Source organism: Cherax quadricarinatus, chromosome 10 (genome assembly GCF_038502225.1).
Source record: "Cherax quadricarinatus isolate ZL_2023a chromosome 10, ASM3850222v1, whole genome shotgun sequence".
NCBI lineage: Eukaryota > Metazoa > Arthropoda > Malacostraca > Decapoda > Parastacidae > Cherax > Cherax quadricarinatus.
This window is the reverse complement of record NC_091301.1, coordinates 4,124,004-4,148,337: the sequence shown is the minus strand read 5'-3', so window position 1 is coordinate 4,148,337 and position 24,334 is coordinate 4,124,004. Positions and strand designations below refer to the sequence as shown.

General features: G+C 39.7%; 1 protein-coding gene across 7 annotated transcripts in view; it reads right to left on the bottom strand.

Annotated features, from left to right (window-relative positions):
- Positions 1-24,334, bottom strand: part of LOC128687865 (multidrug resistance-associated protein 1) — a 314,708-nt gene that overhangs the window by 221,197 nt on the left and 69,177 nt on the right. For all 7 annotated transcript variants that reach the window (XM_070083525.1, XM_070083523.1, XM_070083524.1 and 4 more), the window contains exons 9-10: positions 9,768-9,936; positions 7,908-8,059 (exon numbers count right to left, since the gene is read on the bottom strand). In XM_070083525.1, coding sequence (XP_069939626.1) covers positions 7,908-8,059; positions 9,768-9,936 — 321 coding nt within the window. The remainder of the gene's footprint in view (positions 1-7,907; positions 8,060-9,767; positions 9,937-24,334) is intronic.

The window sequence follows — 24,334 nt, the reverse complement described above, 5'->3', positions numbered from 1 at the left end:
CAACGGGGATCGTAGGGAGACAGAGTAAGTAAGGAGAGCTGCTATGACCTGCCTGGGCGAGAGTCAAGAGCAGAATCTGTATTATATACCATTTTGATATTCAGTAGGCCTGTTGGTCCATACTAGGCAGGTCCCTCAAAATCCATCACACTAACAGAATATTTTCCCAATTCAATTTTTAATGCTACCTAAGCAATAAGCTTTGATAGTTCTACATACTACTCACGTGCAAGTCCCACTGAAATCCAACCCCTCCCACTCGTGTATTTATCCAACCCAAATTTTAAACTACCCAAGGGTTTAGCACGTGAGTAAATAGAAATATCAAAACTAAAACCTTGGGTAGTTTCAAATTTAGGTAGTAGGTTGGTAGACAGCAATCACCCAGGGAGGTACTACCGTCCTGCCAAGTGAGTGTAAAATGAAAGCCTGTAATTGTTTTACATGATGGTAGGATTGCTGGTGTCTTTTGTCTGTCTCATAAATAGGCAAGATTACAGGTACGTCTTGCACGTCTACTTACACTTAGGTCACACTACACATACATGTACATGTTTATTTATACACACTCATCTGAGTTTTCTTTGATTTTATCTTAATTGTTCTTGGTCTTATTACTTTTCCTCTTATATCCATGGGGAAGTGGAATAAGAATCTTTCCTCCATAAGCCATGCGTGTTTTAAAAGTCAACTAAAATGCTGGGAACAATGGGCTAGTAACCCCTTTTCCTGTAATAATTACTAAAAAGAATAAGAAGAAGAAAATTGTCAAAGTGCAAAGTCTGAATGTGCGTGGATGTTGTGCAAATGATAAGAAAGAGATGATTGTGGATGTTATGAATGAGAAGAAGCTGGATGTCCTGGCTTTAAGTGAAACAAAGCTGAAGGGGGTGGGAGAGTTTCAGTGGAGAGGAATAAATGGGATTAGATCAGGGGTTTTAAATAGAGTTAGAGCTATAGAAGGAGTAGCAATAATGTTGAAGGATAAGTTATGGCAGGAAAAAAGGGACTATAAATGTATTAATTCAAGGATTATGTGGAGTAAAATAAAGGTTGGATGTGAAAAGTGGGCTATAGTAAGCATATATGCACCTGGAGAAGAGAGAAGTGTAGAGGAGAGAGAGAGAGATTTTGGGAAATGTTGAGTGAATGCATGGGGAGTTTTGAACAATGTGTGAGAGTATTGGTGGTTGGGGATTTCAATGCTAAAGTGGGCAAAAATGTTATGGAGGGAGTAGTAGGTAAATTTGGGGTGCCAGGGGTAAATGCAAATAGGGAGCCTTTAATTGAGCTATGTGTAGAAAGAGGTTTGGTAATAAGTAATACATATTTTATGAAGAAGAGGATAAATAAATATACAAGGTATGATATAGCACATAATGAAAGTAGTTGTTTAGAATATGTATTGGTGGATAAAAGGTTGATGGGTAGGCTCCAGGATGTACAAGTTTATAGAGGGGCAACTGATATATCGGATCATTATTTAGTTGTAGCTACAGTTAGAGTATGAGGTAGATGGGAAAAAAGGAAAATGGCAACAACAAGCAAGAGGGAGGTGAAAGTGTATAAACTATGGGAGGAGGAAGTTCGGGTGAGATATAAGCAACTGTTGGCAGAAAGGTGGGCTGTTGCAAGTATGAGTAGTATTTATTGAAGGGATTCAGGGAAACCGGTTATTTTTATATAGCCAGACTCGAGTCCTGGAAATGGGAAGTACAATGCCTGCACTCTAAAGGAGGGGTATGGGATATTAGCAGTTTGGAGGGATATGTTGTGTATCTTTATAGGTATATGCTTCTAAACTGTTGTTCTGAGCACCTCTGCAAAAACAGTGATTATGTGTGAGTGAGGTGAAAGTGTTGAATGATGACGAAAGTATTTTCTTTTTGGGGATTTTCTTACTTTTTGGGTCACCCTGCCTCAGAGGGAGACGGCCGACTAGTTAAAAAAAAAAAAATTCTATTTACTCACGTGCTAAACCCTTAGGTAGTTTTAGTATAGATAGGACCTTAGGTAAAGGGATGGGGACTGTAGTGGCAGGCTTCCTTGTGAAGAACATTGTGATGGGGAACTGAGACCGTTTCTTCATATTTACAGTTTTGTAGGGAATTATGCCTCTATCAATGTCGTTCATCAACTTCAAAGTCCTCAACATAAATATGATTTGGCGGTTGATTCGCGAATGTGTGAAGCCCGCGAAAGCTGAAAACGCGAATGTTGAGGGAGACCTGTGCGTATAAAGATACACAACATATCCCTCCAAACTGCCAATATCCCAAACCCCTCCTTTAAAGTGCAGGTATTGTACTTCCCATTTCCAGCAACACTTCTGCAAGCAGCATGATGTTGCATCAGGTGAGGATTAAGTGCCAACTTGCAGCCTCGTATCTCGGTAAGTTGGGATAGCCAAGTTAGGTATATGGATAGGGCGTTCTGCTTGAAGGACAGGAGTAGGAGACAGAGAGTTTGCTTTCCTGGGGCTGGGATGGAGGATATTGTTAGCCATCTGGATGACATCATGAGAGGTAATGGGGGTAATCCTATTATCTGTCTCAGTGCTGGAGGCAACGATGTTGGCAGACGTAGGAGTGAGGACCTGATTAGCAGGTATAGGGCAGCAATAGAAATAATTAGGAGTAAGGGTGGGAACCCTCTCATATGTGGTATTTTGCCAAGGAGGGGAGTTGGAAATGAATGGTTGTCCAGGGCAATTGGTGTCAATTGCTGGCTGGACAAATACTGTAAGGAAAATGCGGTAACATTCATTGACAACTGGGACCTCTTCTATGGCAGAAATGACATGTATGCTAGGGATGGGGTTCACTTATCTAGGTGTAGGGTGGGAGCACTGGCAACTGCAGTGGAGGGAGCAGTTAGGACTTTAAACTAGGAATAGTTAGTGGTATGAGTTTTGGCAGGAAAACAGTGAAGTCCCAGTGTAGTAATATTACGAGTTCTAGGGGAACTAGTAATAATAAGAACGAGATAGATATTGAAAAGCCAGGGACCTTGGGTGATAAGGACAGTAATAGGTTTAGTAGAAAAATAGAAATGAGCAGGAAGGGTAAAGAGAAAGGAGAGTCTTTCAATGTTTATTATGCTAATTGCCGTAGTGCTAGGAATAAGATGGACGAGTTGAGATTAGTTGCTAGTGCAGGTAACATTGATGTATTTGCCTTAACTGAGACGTGGTTTAATTCAAAAAGTCGGGACATGCCTGCGGAATGTCATATTCAGGGTTTTAAATTGTTCCAAGAAGATAGAAATATTGGGAGGGGGGGTGGGGTGGCATTGTATGTCCGAGATCGCTTGAACTGTTGCATAAAAACGGGTATTAAGTCTGAAGTAACACATACAGAGTCTGTTTGGATAGAATTTTCAGAGGGGCATGAAAAACTGATTTTAGGAGTGATATACCGTCCCCCAAACTTAGATAGGGACCAAGGGAAACTACTATGGGAGGAAATTGTTAAGGCCACAAGGCACGATAATGTAGTAATTCTAGGAGACTTTAACTTTAGTCATGTTGATTGGAATTTCTTGACTGGGAATTTAGAATCATACGACTTCTTAGAAGTATTTCAGGATTGTTTTTTGAAGCAGTTTGTGACAGAACCTACAAGGGGAAATAACCTGCTTGACTAAGTTATGGCAAACAATGAATCCCTTATTAATAATTTAGAAATTTCAGAGGAACTGGGTGCTAGCGACCACAAATCAATTACATTTAGCATTGAATGGAAGTACGATAGTAGCGATAACTCAGTAACAGTCCCAGATTTTCGCTTAGCAGATTACGATGGGCTTATCATCTGTTGACTGGGGTAACGAGGAGAGCTATCAATATGACAGTTTTCTGAACACTATACATGCTGCTCAAAGAGCGTTTATCCCATATAAAGAAATTAGATCAAATAGAAATGACCCAAAATGGATGAATAATAGGCTCAAATATCTACTAGGGCATAAGAAAGGAATTTATAGGCGTATCAAAAGAGGTGAGGGTCATCTTATGAATCAGTATATTGACATTAAGAGGGACATTAAAAAGGGGATAAGAAAAGCTAAAAGGGACTATGAAATTTAAGTTGCTAGGGATTCTAAAACTAACCCAAAAAGTTTTTTCCAGGTCTATAGAACAAAAGTTAGAGATAAGATAGGTCCCCTTAAAAATAACTATGGGCACCTTACTGACAAAGAGAATGAAATGTGCTTGACTTTAAATAATTATTTTCTCTCAGTTTTTACACAGGAAGACACTAACAATATTCCAGTAATTAATTTTTACAGTGGGCTAGAAGAAGATAAATTATGTAACATCACAGTCACTAGTGAGATGGTTGTGAAGCAGATAGACCGACTGAAGCAAAATAAGTCGCCGGGTCCTGATGAGGTTTTTTCAAGGGTTCTTAAGGAATGCAAAATGGAACTCTGTGAACCATTAACTAATATTTTTAATTTATCTCTTCAAACAGGTGTAGTGTCTGATATGTGGAAGATGGCTAATGTAATTCCTATTTTTAAAACAGGGGACAAGTCGTTACCGTCAAATTACCGCCCAATAAGCCTGACCTCAATTGTAGGCAAATTGCTAGAGTCAATTATAGCTGAGATTATAAGAAGCCATCTCGATAAGCATAGCTTGATTAATGATACTCAGCATGGATTCACAAGAGGCCGGTCTTGTCTAACTAATTTATTAACTTTCTTCAGTAAAGCTTTTGAGGCTGTTGACCACAATAAAGAATTTGATATTATTTACTTAGATTTTAGTAAGGCTTTTGATAGAGTTCCGCACCATAGACTGTTAAAGAAAGTGGCAGCTCATGGCATTGGGGGAAAAGAGCTCTCGTGGATCGAGTCATGGCTCACTGACAGGAAGCAGAGAGTGTCCATAAATGGGGTTAAATCCGAGTGGGGATCTGTAACAAGTGGCGTTCCACAGGGATCAGTCTTGGGCCCGTTGTTGTTTATAATATATATCAATGATCTTGATGAGGGAATTACTAGTGATATGAGCAAATTCGCCGATGACACAAAAATAGGTAGGATAATTGATTCAAACGTAGATGTTATGGAACTTCAGGAGGATTTAAACAAACTCTATTCTTGGTCAGAAAAGTGGCAGATGCAGTTCAATGTAGATAAATGCAAGGTTCTGAAGCTTGGGAGTGCCCATAACCCTAGTACTTATAAGTTAAATGATGTAGAACTTAGCCATACAGATTGCGAAAAGGACTTGGGGGTTATGGTGAGCAGCAACCTTAAACCAAGACAGCAATGCCTAAGCGTACGTAATAAGGCAAATAGATTACTGGGATTTATATCAAGAAGTGTAAGCAACAGAAGTCCAGAGGTCATACTGCAGCTTTATACATCATTAGTAAGGCCTCACCTAGATTATGCAGCTCAGTTCTGGTCTCCGTATTACAAAATGGACATAAATTCGTTAGAAAACATTCAGCGTAGGATGACTAAATTAATACATAGCATTAGAAATCTTCCTTATGAAGAGAGATTGAAGACTCTTAAGTTACATTCACTTGTTAGACGAAGAATGAGGGGAGACCTGATCGAAGTGTATAAGTGGAAGATAGGTATTAATAAAGGGGATATTAATAAGGTCTTGAGGATGTCTCTCCAAGAGAGAACCCGCAGTAATGGATTTAAATTAGATAAGTTTAGATTTAGAAAGGACATAGGAAAGTATTGGTTTGGAAATGGGGTAGTTGATGAGTGGAACAGTCTACCTAGTTGGGTTATTGAGGCTGGGACTTTGGGTAGTTTCAAATTTAGGTTGGATAAGTACATGAGTGGGAGGGGTTGGATTTGAGTGGGACTTTCACATCAGAGCTTATTTCTTGGGTGGCATTGAAAATTGGGTTGGGCAAATGTTTTGTTAGTGGGATGAATTGTAAAGGACCTGCCTAGTATGGGCCAGCAGGCCTCCTGCAGTGTTCCTCCTTTCTTATGTTCTTATGCAAGTACCGACCCTAATTTTTTTTATTTTAATCCTATAAAACTTAGAAAAATGTTCTCTTTATTTCTATATAAAACAATTTTTTAATTTTTCAAAATATTCGGGGCACTGGGACACATATATATACGTTTAGGGGTTAAACAACCATGGTGACATTACACATCCCTGTCTAAGACCTACTTTTACAGGGAAGTAATCTCCCTCTCTTCTACACACCCTAACTAAATGCTGTAAAGAGTTTTTATGAGGATCTCCCTAAGTCTTCTTTCAACACACCGGCCGTATCCCACCGAGGCGGGGTGGCCCAAAAGGAAAAACGAAAGTTTCTCCTTTTACATTTAGTAATATATACAGGATAAGAGGTTACTAGCCCCTTGCTCCCGGCATTTTAGTCGCCTCTTACAATACGCATGGCTTACAGAGGAAGAATTCTGTTTCACTTCCCCATGGAGATAAGAGGAAATAAACAAGAACAAGAACTAGTACGAAAATAGAAGAAAACCCAGAGGAGTGTGTATATATGCTTGTGCTGACTCTAAAAAAAAAAATCTTATTTTTTATATTACTTTAAGTAAAAAAAATGTTCTCTTTAAATTTTTTTATTTTTTAAATATTTGGAGTGATGGGCAAGAGAAAGTAGATCTACATTTGGACAGTTAAGGGTTAAACCCTTTCAGAGTCCAGAGGCCAAATTTCAGAGTGCGCACCAGGGTTCAAGAATTTTCAAAAAATAGTTTTGTTATTTTTCTTATGAAATGGTAGATAATCTTTTTCTGAAGGTAATAAAACAAAAAATACGAAATTTGATGGAAAACTAACGAAATAATGCTCTCGCGAATTTTGATGTGTCGGTGATATTTACGCATTGCCGATTTTGCCGCCTTTGACTCCCATTTTAGGGCAATTACACTATTCCAGTCAACCAAATTCTTAGCTATTTCACTAGTATTACTTTTATTCTATTGACTGAGCACAAGAAATCTCCAAATCAGCCGTTTCAACAACAAAATAAAGTGACCGGAAATTGGTAATTTGGCCAATTTAATGCAAAGTTCAAAATATTTCAATTTCAAAATAGGGTCCAGATTAAACAATGCAGGCATTCCTGGCACTAAACCAACATTTCCTCTGTTCATTAGTTATGTTTTCAGGCTTTACAAATGAATTCCGTTTTTATTTTTTATTCACATAATAAATTTTTATTCAAGCCAAAAATAGAAGATTTACTGTTATGCAATGTATAAATAATATCACCACATTTGTGAATGTATCTTATACCCACCAGCTGTCATGTATTAGACTTGAGAGGTCATTTGTTTACTCTTGAACATCGGCAAAAATTTAACATTTCTGCTATTTTGAGCTCAGTTTCAAGCCACTTCCAGTACTATCAAATGAGACCAAGAAACTGCAAATACAACTATAAAAAACATATGAAAAAACACTGCAAAGTCACCGTTTTAATCGAAAATTACAGTCTCGTTTTTTTCTCTCATTATGCACTGTGTGCTGCAGGAGTTGTTTTATGTATTCTCTCATATCTAGGCCCAAATTTACTGCTCACAGCTTATCAGAGTGAGCTGAGCTCGTGATGCAGATCTACGGTTTGAACCCTGAACGTAGAGCTGTAGATCTACTGAACGGACCCTGAAAGGGTTAATATAAGATTCAAAGTAGGCAAAATCGTCAATGTGAAAATTACACCCAGATTGCAATTCCATGAGGTTTCCATCAAATTTCATGCTTTTGGTATGATTACCCTCAAAACAGAAGACTCTCCACCATTTCAGATTTTTTTTGTCTTAAATGTGCACATAACAATATTAATTTTGAGGGGCTGATGGCTGGACAGTGAAAGGGTTAAGAAACATTAAAATAGCTATAACACAAACACCAATATTAGTAAAGCAAATTCACTGATGCTGACCTTTATTCCATTGAGAATTTCGTTCATTAACTTAACACGGTGATCCTTATTCTTCATCTGACTCAACTGAAGTTGCTTGGTTTTATTAGCAATAACACCATTCACAGGAATGAGCACTATCATAACAGCAAGTCCAGCAAGTACTGAGGGCCCTAATAGAAAAGAAACAAAAAGAAATAATTACAATATTTCCATATAAATGGCACAACCAAATCTTTGCAGGTTCCGTAGAAACCATACATGTACAATAACCCACAAGGTGTCAAATTATAATTCTTTACTAAACTTCATATTTTTTTACACCTCAACTAAGTAAGTTGATAAGGCTCTTTTGGATAGCAGCTGTCTATATATTCACTTATGATAAAATTTCACACCACATCTCATGTCCAGGCTCCAAATTGTCTGCAAAATATCAACAAGCCTCTTTATATACATAGTTCAATTAGAGGTCCACCCATTATCATTTACCCCTGGCACTCCAAAACTTAACTACTATGCCTTCTAGCATATAGGTTCTCCGCAACAATTATTTTTCTCAACTGGTTAAAATTTCCCTAAACTTTCAATTAACACTTTCCAAATCTCTTCTTTACACACTTCTCTTCCCCAGGTACATAAATACCTACCATAACCCACTTCTCACATTGCACCCATATTCTAATCCATATAATTCTTGAATTTAAACACTTGTACCCTCCTCTTCTCCTACTCATGGTGCCCCGTGGCCTGGTGGCGAAAGCTCTCGCTTCACACGGTGATGGTCCGGGTTCGATTCCTGGCTAGGGGATGGAAAAATTGGGTGTATTTCCTTACACCGGGTGTCTATATTCACCCATCGGTAAAATGGGTACCTAGGTGTTAGTTGAATAGTGTGGGTCGCATCCTGGGACAAACCTAATTTGCCAGAAATGCTCAGTAAAACAAGCGGCTTTCTATATAGTAGTATGTTACTGATGTCAGCTAGGCTTGTATACCTTGTACATGTACTTATAGTAATAAAGATAATATATTATTATTATTCCACAGTTGATCATTTAACGTTACTACTACTAGAATTCTTGGCTTCATATCTAGAAGTATAAATAATAGAAGTCTTCAGGTTGTTCTTCAACTCAATTTATCCTTGGTTAGGCCTCATTTAGACTATGCTGCTCAGTTCTGGTCACCGTATTACAGAATGGATATAAATGCTCTGGAAAACGTACAAAGGAGGATGACAAAGATGATCCCATGTATCAGAAATCTTCCCTATGAGGATAGACTGAAGGCCTTGAATCTGCACTCTCTCAAAAGGCATAGAATTAGGGGGGATATGTTCGAGGTGTATAAATGGAAAACAGGAATAAAGGGGATGTAAATAGTGTGCTGAAAATTTCCAGCCAAGACAGAACTCGCAGCAATGGTTTCAAGTTGGAAAAAGTCAGATTCAGGAAGGATATAGGAAAGTACTGGTTTGGTAATAGAGTTGTGGATGAGTGGAACAAGCTCCCGAGTACAGTTAATGAGGCTAAAACGTTGTGTAGTTTTAAAAATAGGTTAGATAAATACATGAGTGGGTGAGAGTGGGTGTGAGTTGGACCTGACTAGCTTGTGCTGCTGGGTCTGGTACAGTGCTCCATCCTTGAGTGGGGATGACCACACTGGGCGGGTCATTGGGATAATCTGGAGGGTGGGTCATTAGTCTAATCCGGGGGGGGGGGGGGGATGGACCTGCTCCGCATGGGTCAGTAGGCCCGTTGCAGTGTTCCTTCTTTCTTATGTTCTTACTACCTTTCCTTTAGTCTCTTGTATATGCCCAGTTTAATAGTATTTTTGGTAAACTATTATTGCTATAAATTGAGGAGTGAAAATATTTACCTAGGATTTGCCACAAGAAATATAATGCAAGAGCAATCTGGAGTGGTGCTGACCACAGCATGTTGATGTATGTTGTAAGGTCCATAAAGCGTTGTGCATCTACTGCCATTAAGTTAACTATTTCTCCAACTGTCGATTCTTTTCTGGCAGAGTTGGAAATACGTAGAGCCTGAAAAGTACACAAAGTATGTTTAACTTTTAATTCAAGCATAGAAAAGATATTAGCAAGACTATGGATTATCCAAATATTTCAAGTTAGTAGATTCTATTGTTACTCTGCTCTGATTCCTTGTAAAATGTTTCATTCTAAATATTAATATTTTCTTTTATTAACACATTGGCTGATTCCCACCAAGGCAGGGTGGCCCGAAAAAGAAAAACTTTCATCATCATTCACTCCATCACTGTCTTGCCAGAGGGGTGCTTTACACGACAGTTATAAAACTGCAACATTAACACCCCTCCTTCAGAGTGTAGACACTGTACTTCCCATCTCCAGGACTCAAGTCTGGCCTGCCGGTTTCCCTGAATCCCTTCATAAATGTTACTTTGCTCACACTCCAACAGCACGTCAAGTATTAAAAACCATTCGTCTCCATTCACTCCTATCAAATACGCTCATGCACGCTTGCTGGAAGTCCAAGCCCCTTGCACACCAAACCTCCTTTACCCCCCTCCCTGCAGCCCGTCCTAGGCCGACCCCTACCCGGCCTTCCCTCCACTACAGATTTATACACTCTAGAAGTCATTCTGTTTTGTTCCATTCTCTCTACATGTCTGAACCACCTCAACAACCCCTCCTCAACCCTCTGGATAATAGTTTTGGTAATCTCACACCTTCTCCTAATTTCTAAACTATGAATTCTCTACATTATATTCACACCACACACTGCCCTCATATATGACATCTCCACTGCCTCCAGCCTTCTCCTCATTACAACATTCATCACCCATGCTTCACACCCATACAAGAGTGTTGATACAACTATACTCTCATACATTCCCCTCTTTGCTTCCATCGACAAAGTTCTTTGTCTTCACAGACTCCTAAGTGCACCACTCACCCTTTTCCCCTCATTAATTCTATGATTCACCTCATCCTTCATAGAGCCATCTGCTGACATGTCCACTCCTAAATATCTGAATGCATTCACCTCCTCCATACTCTCTCCCTCCAATCTGATATCCAATCTTTCATCACCTAATCTTTTCGTTATCCTCGTCACCATACTCTTTCCTATATTCACTTTTAATTTTCTTCTTTTACATACCCTACCAAATTCATCCACCAACCTCTGTAACTTCTCTTCAGAATCTCCCAAAAGCACAGTGCCATCAGCAATGAGCAACTGTGACAACTCCAACTTTGTGTTTGATTCTTTATCTTTTAACTCCACACCTCTTGCCAAGACCCTAGCATTTACTTCTCTTACAACCCCATCTATAAATATATTGAACAACCACAGTGACATCACACATCCTTGTCTAAGGCCTACTTTTACTGGGAAATAATCTCCCTCTCTCCTACATACTCTAACCTGAGCCTCACTATCCTCGTAAAAACTCTTCACTGCTTTCAGTAATCTACCTCCTATACCATACACCTGCAACATCTGCCACATTGCCCCTCTATCCACCCTGTCTGCCTTTTCCAAATCCATAACTGCCACAAAAACCTCTTTACCCTTATCTAAATACTGTTCGCCTATATGTTTCACTGTAAACACTTGGTCTACACACCCCCTACCTTTCCTAAAGCCTCCTTACTCATCTACTATCCTACTCTCCCTCTTACTCTTAATTCTTTCAATAATAACTACCACACACTTTACCAGGTATACTCAACAGACTCATTCTCCTACAATTTTTGCACTCTCTTTTGTCCCCTTTGCCTTTATACAAAGGAACTATGCATGCTCTCTCCCAATCCCTAGGTACCTTGCCTTCTTCCATACATTTATTAAATAAAAGCACCAACCACTCCAAAGCTATATCCCCACCTGCTTTAGACATTTCTATCTTTATCCCATCAATTCCTGCTGCCTTACCCCCTTTCATTCTATCTACTGCCTCACAACTTCCCCCACACTCACAACTGGCCCTTCCTCACTCCTAGATGATGTTATTCCTCCTTGCCCTATACACAAAAACACAGCTTCCCTATCTTCATCAACATTTAACAATTCCTCAAAATATTCCCTCCATCTTCCTGATAACTCTAACTCTCCATTTAATAACTCTCCTCTCCTATTTTTAACAATCATATCTATGAGTGTTCAGCAGAAGTTTGTGGTTACAGGAAAGTGGGTGCAGGAGGGAAGAGGAGCGATTGGTGGAATGATGATGTAAAGAGAGTAGTAAGGGAGAAAAAGTTAGCATATGAGAAGTTTTTACAAAGTAGAAGTGATGCAAGGAGGGAAGAGTATATGGAGAAAAAGAGAGAGGTTAAGAGAGTGGTGAAGCAATGTAAAAAGAGAGCAAATGAGAGAGTGGGTGAGCTGTTATCAACAAATTTTGTTGAAAATAAGAAAAAGTTTTGGAGTGAGATTAACAAGTTAAGGAAGCCTAGAGAACAAATGGATATGTCAGTTAAAAATAGGAGAGGAGAGTTATTAAATGGAGAGTTAGAGGTATTGGGAAGATGGAGGGAATATTTTGAGGAATTGTTAAATGTTGATGAAGATAGGGAAGCTGTGATTTCGTGTATAGGGCAAGGAGGAATAACATCTTGTAGGAGTGAGGAAGAGCCAGTTGTGAGTGTGGGGGAAGTTCGTGAGGCAGTAGGTAAAATGAAAGGGGGTAAGGCAGCCGGGATTGATGGGATAAAGATAGAAATGTTAAAAGCAGGTGGGGATATAGTTTTGGAGTGGTTGGTGCAATTATTTAATAAATGTATGGAAGAGGGTAAGGTACCTAGGGATTGGCAGAGAGCATGCATAGTTCCTTTGTATAAAGGCAAAGGGGATAAAAGAGAGTGCAAAAATTATAGGGGGATAAGTCTGTTGAGTGTACCTGGTAAAGTGTATGGTAGAGTTATAATTGAAAGAATTAAGAGTAAGACGGAGAATAGGATAGCAGATGAACAAGGAGGCTTTAGGAAAGGTAGGGGGTGTGTGGACCAGGTGTTTACAGTGAAACATATAAGTGAACAGTATTTAGATAAGGCTAAAGAGGTCTTTGTGGCATTTATGGATTTGGAAAAGGCGTATGACAGGGTGGATAGGGGGGCAATGTGGCAGATGTTGCAAGTGTATGGTGTAGGAGGTAGGTTACTGAAAGCAGTGAAGAGTTTTTACGAGGATAGTGAAGCTCAAGTTAGAGTATGTAGAAAAGAGGGAAATTTTTTCCCAGTAAAAGTAGGCCTTAGACAAGGATGTGTGATGTCACCGTGGTTGTTTAATATATTTATAGATGGGGTTGTAAGAGAAGTAAATGCGAGGGTCTTGGCAAGAGGCGTGGAGTTAAAAGATAAAGAATCACACACAGGGTGGGAGTTGTCACAGCTGCTTTTTGCTGATGACACTGTGCTCTTGGGAGATTCTGAAGAGAAGCTGCAGAGATTGGTGGATGAATTTGGTAGGGTGTGCAAAAGAAGAAAATTAAAGGTGAATACAGGAAAGAGTAAGGTTATGAGGATAACAAAAAGATTAGGTGATGAAAGATTGAATATCAGATTGGAGGGAGAGAGTATGGAGGAGGTGAACGTATTCAGATATTTGGGAGTGGACGTGTCAGCGGATGGGTCTATGAAAGATGAGGTGAATCATAGAATTGATGAGGGAAAAAGAGTGAGTGGTGCACTTAGGAGTCTGTGGAGACAGAGAACTTTGTCCTTGGAGGCAAAGAGGGGAATGTATGAGAGTATAGTTTTACCAACGCTCTTATATGGGTGTGAAGCATGGGTGATGAATGTTGCAGCGAGGAGAAGGCTGGAGGCAGTGGAGATGTCATGTCTGAGGGCAATGTGTGGTGTGAATATAATGCAGAGAATTCGTAGTTTGGAAGTTAGGAGGAGGTGCGGGATTACCAAAACTGTTGTCCAGAGGGCTGAGGAAGGGTTGTTGAGGTGGTTCGGACATGTAGAGAGAATGGAGCGAAACAGAATAACTTCAAGAGTGTATCAGTCTGTAGTGGAAGGAAGGCGGGGTAGGGGTCGGCCTAGGAAGGGTTGGAGGGAGGGGGTAAAGGAGGTTTTGTGTGCGAGGGGCTTGGACTTCCAGCAGGCATGCGTGAGCGTGTTTGATAGGAGTGAATGGAGACAAATGGTTTTTAATACTTGACGTGCTGTTGGAGTGTGAGCAAAGTAACATTTATGAAGGGATTCAGGGAAACCGGCAGGCCGGACTTGAGTCCTGGAGATGGGAAGTACAGTGCCTGCACTCTGAAGGAGGGGTGTTAATGTTGCAGTTTAAAAACTGTAGTGTAAAGCACCCTTCTGGCAAGACAGTGATGGAGTGAATGATGGTGAAAGTTTTTCTTTTTCGGGCCACCCTGCCTTGGTGGGAATCGGCCAGTGTGATAAAATATAATAAATAATCTATTTGTTCCCTAGGCCCCTTCAACTTATTAATCTCACTCCAAAACTTTTTCTTATTTTCAACAAAATTTGTTGATAACATCTCACCTACTCTCTCATTTGCTCTTTTTACATTGCTTCACCACTCTCTTAACCTCTCTTTTTCTTTCCATATACTCCTTCCTCCTTGCATCACTTCTATTTTTCAAAAACTTCTCAGAAGCTAACTTTTTCTCCCTTACTACTATCTTTACATCATCTTTCCACCAACTGCTCCTCTTCCCTCCTGCACCCACTTTCCTGTAACCACAAACTTCTGCTGAACACTAACACTACATTCTTAAACCTACCCCACACATCTTCGACCCCACTGCCTATACTCTCACTAGCCCATCTAACCTCCAATAGTTGTTTATATAAACATCTTATCCTAACTGCCTCCTCCTTTAGTTTATAAACCTTCACCTCTCTCTTACTTGCTGCTTCTATATTCCTTGTATCCCATCTACCTTTTACTCTCACTGTAGCTACAACTAAAATGATATCTAAGGCCCTGCTCTATAAACATGTACATCCTGAAGTCAACTCAATAGTCTTTTATCTACCAATACATAGTCCAACAAACTACTGTCATTATGCCCTACATCATATCTTGTATACTTATTTATCCTCTTTTTGGTAAAATATGTACGTATTACCTATAACCAAACCCCTTTCTATACAAAGTTAAATCAAAGGGCCCCATTATCATTTACACCTGGCACCCCAAACTTACCTACCACTCTCTCTAAATGTTTCTCCTATTTTAGTATTTAGGTCCCCTACCACAATTACTCTCTCACTTGGTTCAAAAGTTCCTACGCACCCCTTTAACATCTCCTAAAATCTCTCTCTCTCCTCTACACTCCTCTCTTCTCCAGGTGCATACACACTTATGACCCACTTTTCACATCTGACCCTTATTTTAATCCACATAATCCTTGAATTTATACATTTATATTCTCTCTTCTCCTTCCATAACTGGTCCTTCAACATTATTGCTACCCCTTCCTTAGCTCTAACTCTCTCAGAAACTCCTGGCTTAATCCCATTTATTTCTCCCCACTGAAACTCACCTACCCCTTACAGCTTTGTTTTGCTAGGACATCCAACTTCTTTTCATTCATAACATTAGCAATCATCTCTATCATTTGCACTACATCTACACACATTCAAGCATCCCAGTTTTATACAGTTTTTCTTCTTCTCTTTTTTAGTATTTTCTACAGGAGAAGGGGTTACTAGCCCACTGCTCCTGGCATTTTAGTCGCCTCGTACGACACGCATGGCTTACAGAGGAAATATTCTTTTCCACTTCCCCATGGAGAATAGAGGAAATAAAGAAAAACAAGAACTATTAAGAAAAAGAAAACCCAAGATGTGTGTATGTATATACATGCATGTGCATGCCTGTTTACTGTGACCTAAGTGCAAGTAGAAGTAGCAAGATATACCTGTAATTCGGCATGTTTATGAGACAGAAAAAAGACGCCAGCAATCCTACCATCATGTAAAACAGTTGCAGGTCTCTGTTTCACACTCACCTGGCAGGACAGTAGTACCTTCCTGGGAAGCTGCTGTCTACCAACCTACTACCATGTACAAGCATATATATACACACCCTTCTGGGTTTTCTTCCATTTTTTTTACTAGTTCTTGTTCATTTCCGCTTTTCTCCATGGGGAAGTGGAACAGAATTCTTCCTCTGTAAGCCATGTGTCGTAAGAGGCAACTAAAATGCCAGGAGTAAGGGGCTAGTAACCCTTTCTCCTGTATATATTATTAAATGTAAAAGGAGAAACTTTCATTTTTCCTCTTGGGCCACCCCACCTCGGTGGGATACTGCCGGTGCATTGAAAGAAAGAAAATAAGCAATGAATTTAAAACTTGAAATTTTGTAAAATTTCCAGACATAATCGAGAGATGTGGAGCTCATGGAGAGTGTAACCAAACAGTGGCGCGCAGACGCTGTAACAGTGAATCAGGGAGGGAGCTGTATAATAAATGGATGGTCATAATTTGATATGTCCATATTACTGAAATGCCATAAAGTGGGGCCCTCCTGTACAAGTGGGTGCACTCTCAAGTATGACTGGGGATACTGCTGTTCAGGGGATTATTTGTATTGTGATGTATATGTACTTCTGGATAGACAGCTATTAAACAAGTGAAGGCAACTGCAATTCCCTCTTTGAGTCACTCTGTCCTGCAGCTATTTTTTTTTTTCCAATAAGTCGACTGTCTCCCACAGAGGCATGGCGACCCAAAAAGAAAAAATCCCAAAAAAGAAAATACTTTCATCATTCAACACTTTAACCTCACTCACACATAATCACTGTCTTTGCAGAGGCACCCAGAGACAACTGCTTAAAAGCATATACAGTGGAACCTCTACTTGCGAGTTTAATCCGTTCCATGACCTTGCTCGCAACTGGATTTGCTCGTTTGCAGAGTCAATTTTCCTCATTTAAATTAATTGAAATGCAATTAATCCATTCCAGTGGAATTCTGTACTTCAATAATTTCACTAATATCAACTCTATGGCTTATTTATCTATCTCACTTCATCTAATATGACATAATAAACAATATAAATAACATAGAAACCTGATACATACTCTAAAATGAATAAAATACGTCATTCATGTAGTGGTATGGGCGACGTTGGCGGTGGACGTGAGTTCGTCTGGAGACCGGGCAAAATTCTTCATGAATAATTTCACTATCATCATCTATACGGCTTATTTATATATCACAGTTCATCTAATATGACATAACAGACAATATAAATAACAGAAACCTGATATACACTCTAGAACGAATAAAATATGTCATTATGTAACAGGTGGAGGCAGCCACAACCGCTCCTCTTTGTTGTGGTAAACACTGCCATCTAGTAACGGCCTTTTGAAGCCGTCTATTATAATTATTATATGCAGTAGATTATTATTATATATGTATTATTATTATACATATTATATAACATCTTGTAGGAGTGAGGAAGAGCCAGTTGTGAGTGTGGGAGAAGTTCATGAGGCAGTAGGTAAAATGAAAGGGGGTAAGGCAGCCGGGATTGATGGGATAAAGATAGAAATGTTAAAAGCAGGTGAGGATATAGTTTTGGAGTGGTTGGTGCAATTATTTAATAAATGTATGGAAGAGGGTAAGGTACCTAGGGATTGGCAGAGAGTATGCATAGTTCCTTTGTATAAAGGCAAAGGGGACAAAAGAGTGCAAAAATTATAGGGGGATAAGTCTGTTGAGTTCTAGGTAGTAGGTTGGTAGACAGCAACCGCCCAGGGAGGTACTACCGTCCTGCCAAGTGAGTGTAAAACTGAAGCCTGTAATTGTTTTACACGATGGTAAGATTGCTGGTGTCTTTTTTTATCTGTCTCATACACATGCAAGATTTCAGGTATGTCTTGCTACTTCTACTTACACTTAGGTCACACTACACATACATGTACAAGCATATATATACACACCCCTTTGGGTTTTCTTCTATTTTCTTTCTAGTTCTTGTTCTTGTTTATTTCCTCTTACCTCCATGGGGAAGTGGAACAGAATTCTTCCTCCGTAAGCCATGCGTGTTGTAAGAGGCGACTAAAATGCCGGGAGCAAGGAGCTAGTAACCTCTTCTCCTGTATATATTACTAAATGTAAAAGGAGAAACTTTCGTTTTTCCTTTCGAGCCACCCCGCCTCGGTGGGATACGGCCGGTGTGTTGAAAGAAAGAAAGAAGTCTGTTGAGTATACCTGGTAAAGTGTATGGTAGAGCTATTATTGAAAGAATTAAAAGTAAGACGGAGAATAGGATAGCAGATGAACAAGGAGGCTTTAGGAAAGGTAGGGGGTGTGTGGACCAGGTGTTTACAGTGAAACATATAAGTGAACAGTATTTAGATAAGGCTAAAGAGGTCTTTGTGGCATTTATGGATTTGGAAAAGGCGTATGACAGGGTGGATAGGGGGGCAATGTGGCAGATGTTGCAGGTGTATGGTGTAGGAGGTAGGTTACTTAAAGCAGTGAAGAGTTTTTACGAGGATAGTGAGGCTCAAGTTAGAGTACATAGGAAAGAGGGAAATTATTTCCCAGTAAAAGTAGGCCTTAGACAAGGATGTGTGATGTCACCGTGGTTGTTTAATATATTTATAGATGGGGTTGTAAGAGAAGTAAATGTGAGGGTCTTGACAAGAGGCGTGGAGTTAAAAGATAAAGAATCACACAAAGTGGGAGTTGTCACAGTTGCTCTTTGCTGATGACACTGTGCTCTTGGGTGATTCTGAAGAGAAGTTGCAGAGATTGGTGGATGAATTTGGTAGGGTGTGCAAAAGAAGAAAATTAAAAGTGAATACAGGAAAGAGTAAGGCTATGAGGATAGCAAATATATTAGGTGATGAAAGATTGGATATCAGATTGGAGGGAGAGAGTATGGAGGAGGTGAATGTATTCAGATATTTGGGAGTGGACGTGTCAGCGGATGGGTCTATGAAGGATGAGGTGAATCATAGAATTGATGAGGGGAAAAGGGTGAGTGGTGCACTTAGGAGTCTGTGGAGACAAAGAACTTTGTCCTTGGAGGCAAAGAGGGGAATGTATGAGAGTATAGTTTTACCAACACTCTTTTATGGGTGTGAAGCATGGGTGATGAATGTTGCAGCGAGGAGAAGGCTGGAGGCAGTGGAGATGTCACGTCTGAGGGCAATGTGTGGTGTGAATATAATGCAGAGAATTCGTAGTTTGGAAGTTAGGAGGAGGTGCGGGATTACCAAAACTGTTGTCCAGAGGGCTGAGGAAGGGTTGTTGAGGCGGTTCGGACATGTAGAGAGAATGGAGCGAAACAGAATGACTTCAAGAGTGTATCAGTCTGTAGTGGAAAGAAGGCGGGGTAGGGGTCGGCCTAGGAAAGGTTGGAGGGAGGGGGTAAAGGAGGTTTTGTGTGCGAGGGGCTTGGACTTCCAGCACGCGTGCGTGAGCGTGTTTGATAGGAGTGAATGGAGATGAATGTTTTTAATACTTGACGTGCAGTTGGAGTGTGAGCAAAGTAACATTTGTGAAGGGGTTCAGGGAAACCGGCAGGCCGGACTTGAGTCCTGGAGATGGGAAGTACAGTGCCTGCACTCTGAAGGAGGGGTGTTAATGTTGCAGTTTAAAAACTGTAGTGTAAAGCACCCTTCTGGCAAGACAGTGATGGAGTGAATGATGGTGAAAGTTTTTCTTTTTCGGGCCACCCTGCCTTGGTGAGAATCGGCAAGTGTGATAATAAAAAAAAAAATTATTGTATTGTACTACTACTATTGGGAGCAAGGGGCTAGTAACCTCTTCTCCTGTATATATTACTAAATGTAAAAGGAGAAACTTTCGTTTTTCCTTTTGGGCCACCCCACCTCGGTGGGATACGGCCGGTGTGTTGAAAGAAAGAAGAAGACTACTACTATTATTATTATTATATGTATTGTTATTACTCATATTATTATTATAGGTAGTAGGTTGGTAGACAGCAACCACCCAGGGAGGTACTACCGTCCTGCCAAGTGAGTGTAAAACGAAAGCCTCTGATTGTTTTACATGATGGTAGGATTGCTGATGTCTTTTGTCTGTCTCATAAATATGCAAGATTACAGGTATGTCTTGCTACTTCTACTTACACTTAGGTCACACTACACATACATGTACACATTTATTTATACACACTCACCTGAGTTTTCTTTGATTTTATCTTAATAGTTCTTGGTCTTATTAATTTTCCTTTTATATCCATGGGGAAGTGGAATAAGAATCTTTCCTCCGTAAGCCATGCGTGTTGTAAAAGTCAACTAAAATGCCGAGAACAATGGGCTAGTAACCCCTTTCCCTGTAAAGATTACTAAAAAGAATAAGAAGAAGAAAATTGTCAAAGTGGGAAGTCTGAATGTGCGTGGATGTTGTGCAGATGATAAGAAAGAGATGATTGTGGATGTTATGAATGAGAAGAAGCTGGATGTCCTGGCTTTAAGTGAAACAAAGCTGAAGGGGGTGGGAGAGTTTCAGTGGAGAGGAATAAATGGGATTAGGTCAGGGGTTTCAAATAGAGTTAGAGCTAAAGAAGGAGTAGCAATAATGTTGAAGGATAACCTATGGCAGGAAAAGAGGGACTATAAATGTATTAATTCAAGGATTATGTGGAGTAAAATAAAGATTGGATGTGAAAAGTGGGTTATAATAAGGGTGTATGCACCTGGAGAAGAGAGAAGTGTAGAGGAGAGAGAGATTTTGGGAAATGTTGAGTGAATGCGTGGGGAGTTTTGAATCAAGTGTGAGAGTAATGGTGGTTGGGGATTTCAATGCTAAAGTGGGTAAAAATGTTATGGAGGGAGTAGTAGGTAAATTTGGGGTGCCAGGGGTAAATGTAAATGGGGAGCCTTTAATTGAGCTATGTGTAGAAAGAAATTTGGTAATAAGTAATACATATTTTATGAAAAAGAGGATAAATAAATATACAAGGTATGATGTAGCACGTAATGAAAGTAGTTTATTAGATAATGTATTGGTGGATAAAAGGTTGATGGGTAGGCTCCAGGATGTACATGTTTATAGAGGGGCAACTGATATATTGGATCATTATTTAGTTGTAGCTACAGTTAGAGTAAGAGGTAGATGGGAAAAGAGGAAGGTGGCAACAACAAGTAAGAGGGAGGTGAAAGTGTATAAACTAAGGGAGGAGGAAGTTCGGGTGAGATATAAGCGACTATTGGCAGAAAGGTGGGCTAGTGCAAAGATGAGTAGTGGGGGGGTTGAAGAGGGTTGGAATAGTTTTAAAAATGCAGTATTAGAATGTGGGGCAGAAGTTTGTGGTTATAGGAGGGTGGGGGCAGGAGGAAAGAGGAGTGATTGGTGGAATGATGAAGTAAAGGGTGTGATAAAAGAGAAAAAGGTAGCTTATGAGAGGTTTTTACAAAGCAGAAGTGTTATAAGAAGAGCAGAGTATATGGAGAGTAAAAGAAAGGTAAAGAGAGTGGTGAGAGAGTGCAAAAGGAGAGCAGATGATAGAGTGGGAGAGGCACTGTCAAGAAATTTTAATGAAAATAAGAAAAAATTTTGGAGTGAGTTAAACAAGTTAAGAAAGCCTAGGGAAAATATGGATTTGTCAGTTAAAAACAGAGTAGGGGAGTTAGTAGATGGGGAGATGGAGGTATTAGGTAGATGGCGAGAATATTTTGAGGAACTTTTAAATGTTAAGGAAGAAACAGAGGCAGTAATTTCATGCACTGGTCAGGGAGGTATACCATCTTTTAGGAGTGAAGAAGAGCAGAATGTAAGTGTGGGGGAGGTACGTGAGGCATTACGTAAAATGAAAGGGGGTAAAGCAGCTGGAACTGATGGGATCATGACAGAAACGTTAAAAGCAGGGGGGGATATAGTGTTGGAGTGGTTGGTACTTTTGTTTAATAAATGTATGAAAGAGGGGAAGGTACCTAGGGATTGGCGGAGAGCATGTATAGTCCCTTTATATAAAGGGAAAGGGGACAAAAGAGATTGTAAAAATTATAGAGGAATAAGCTTACTGAGTATACCAGGAAAAGTGTACGGTAGGGTTATAATTGAAAGAATTAGAGGTAAGACAGAATGTAGGATTGCGGATGAGCAAGGAGGTTTCAGAGTGGGTAAGGGATGTGTAGATCAAGTGTTTACATTGAAGCATATATGTGAACAGTATTTAGATAAAGGTAGGGAAGTTTTTATTGCATTTATGGATTTAGAAAAGGCATATGATAGAGTGGATAGAGGAGCAATGTGGCAGATGTTGCAAGTATATGGAATAGGTGGTAAGTTATTAAATGCTGTAAAGAGTTTTTACGAGGATAGTGAGGCTCAGGTTAGGGTGTGTAGAAGAGAGGGAGACTACTTCCCGGTAAAAGTAGGTCTTAGACAGGGATGTGTAATGTCACCATGGTTGTTTAATATATTTATAGATGGGGTTGTAAAGGAAGTAAATGCTAGGGTGTTCGGGAGAGGGGTGGGATTAAATTTTGGGGAATCAAATTCAAAATGGGAATTGACACAGTTACTTTTTGCTGATGATACTGTGCTTATGGGAGATTCTAAAGAAAAACTGCAAAGGTTAGTGGATGAGTTTGGTAAGGTGTGTAAAGGTAGAAAGTTGAAAGTGAACATCGAAAAGAGTAAGGTGATGAGGGTGTCAAATGATTTAGATAAAGAAAAATTGGATATCAAACTGGGGAGGAGGAGTATGGAAGAAGTGAATGTTTTCAGATACTTGGGAGTTGACGTGTCGGTGGATGGATTTATGAAGGATGAGGTTAATCATAGAATTGATGAGGGAAAAAAGGTGAGTGGTGCATTGAGGTATATGTGGAGTCAAAAAACATTATCTATGGAGGCAAAGAAGGGAATGTATGAAAGTATAGTAGTACCAACACTCTTATATGGGTGTGAAGCTTGGGTGGTAAATGCAGCAGCGAGGAGACGGTTGGAGGCAGTGGAGATGTCCTGTTTAACCCTTTCAGGGTCCGTCCCATAGATCTACGGCTTTACGGTGAGTGTCCAACCGTAGATCTACGCCATGAGCTCAGCTCACTCTGATAAACTGTGAGTGGTACATTTGGGCCTAGATATGAGAGAATACATCTATGTGGTATGTGTGTACCACATAAAACAGATCCTGCAGCACACTGTGTATAATGAGAGAAAAAAACTGAAATCATGATTAGTCGATTAAAACAGCAACTTTGCAGTGTTTTTTCGTATGTTTTTTATAGTTGTATTTGCGATTTCTTGGTCTCATTTGATAGAATGGAAGACATATTACAGAAATAGAGATGATTTTGATTGGTTTTAGCACTGGAAATGGCTTGAAACTGAGCTCAAAGTAGCAGAAATGTTAAATTTTTGCCGATATTCAAGAGTAAACAAACGACCTCACACGTCTAATACACGTCAGCTGGTGGGTCTAATATACATTCACAAATATGGTGATGATATTTATACAATTATTACAGTATTGCATAACAGTAAATCTTCTATTTTTTGGTGTGAATAAAAATTCATTATGTGAATAAAAAATCAAAATGGAATTTATTTGTAAAGCCTCAAAACATAACTAATGAACAGAGGAAATGTTAGTTTAGTGCCAGGAATACCTACATTGTTTATTCTGGACCCTATTTTGAAATTGGAATATTTTGAACTTTGTGTTAAATTGGCCAAATTAACAATTTCCGATCACTATTTTGTAGTTGAAACAGTTGACTTGGCGATTTCTTGTGCTCAATCGATAGAATAGAAGTAATACTAGTGAAATAGCTAAGAATTTGGTTGATTGGAATAATGTAATTGGCCTAAAATGGGAGTCAAAGTCGGCAAAATCGCCGATTCGTAAATATCGCTGACACATCAAAATTCGCGAGAGCATAATTTTGTCAATTTTCCACCAAATATCGTACTTTTTGTTTTATTACCTTCACAAAAAGATTCTCTATGATTTCATAAGAAAAAATAACAAATTTTTTTTTTTTAAATTCTTGGACACTGGTGCGTGACTCCAGATTTGGGCCTTGGACCCTGAAAGGGTTAAAGGCAATGTGTGGTGTAAATATTATGCAGAAAATTCGGAGTGTGGAAATTAGGAGAAGGTGTGGAGTTAATAAAAGTATTAGTCAGAGGGCAGAAGAGGGGTTGTTGAGGTGGTTTGGTCATTTAGAAAGAATGGATCAAAGTAGAATGACATGGAAAGCATATAAATCTATAGGGGAAGGAAGGCGGGGTAGGGGTCGTCTTCGAAAGGGTTGGAGAGAGGGGGTAAAGGAGGTTTTGTGGGCAAGGGGCTTGGACTTCCAGCAAGCGTGCGTGAGCGTGTTAGATAGGAGTGAATGGAGACGAATGGTACTTGGGACCTGACGATCTGTTGGAGTGTGAGCAGGGTAATATTTAGTGAAGGGATTCAGGGAAACCGGTTATTTTCATATAGTCGGACTTGAGTCCTGGAAATGGGAAGTACAATGCCTGCACTTTA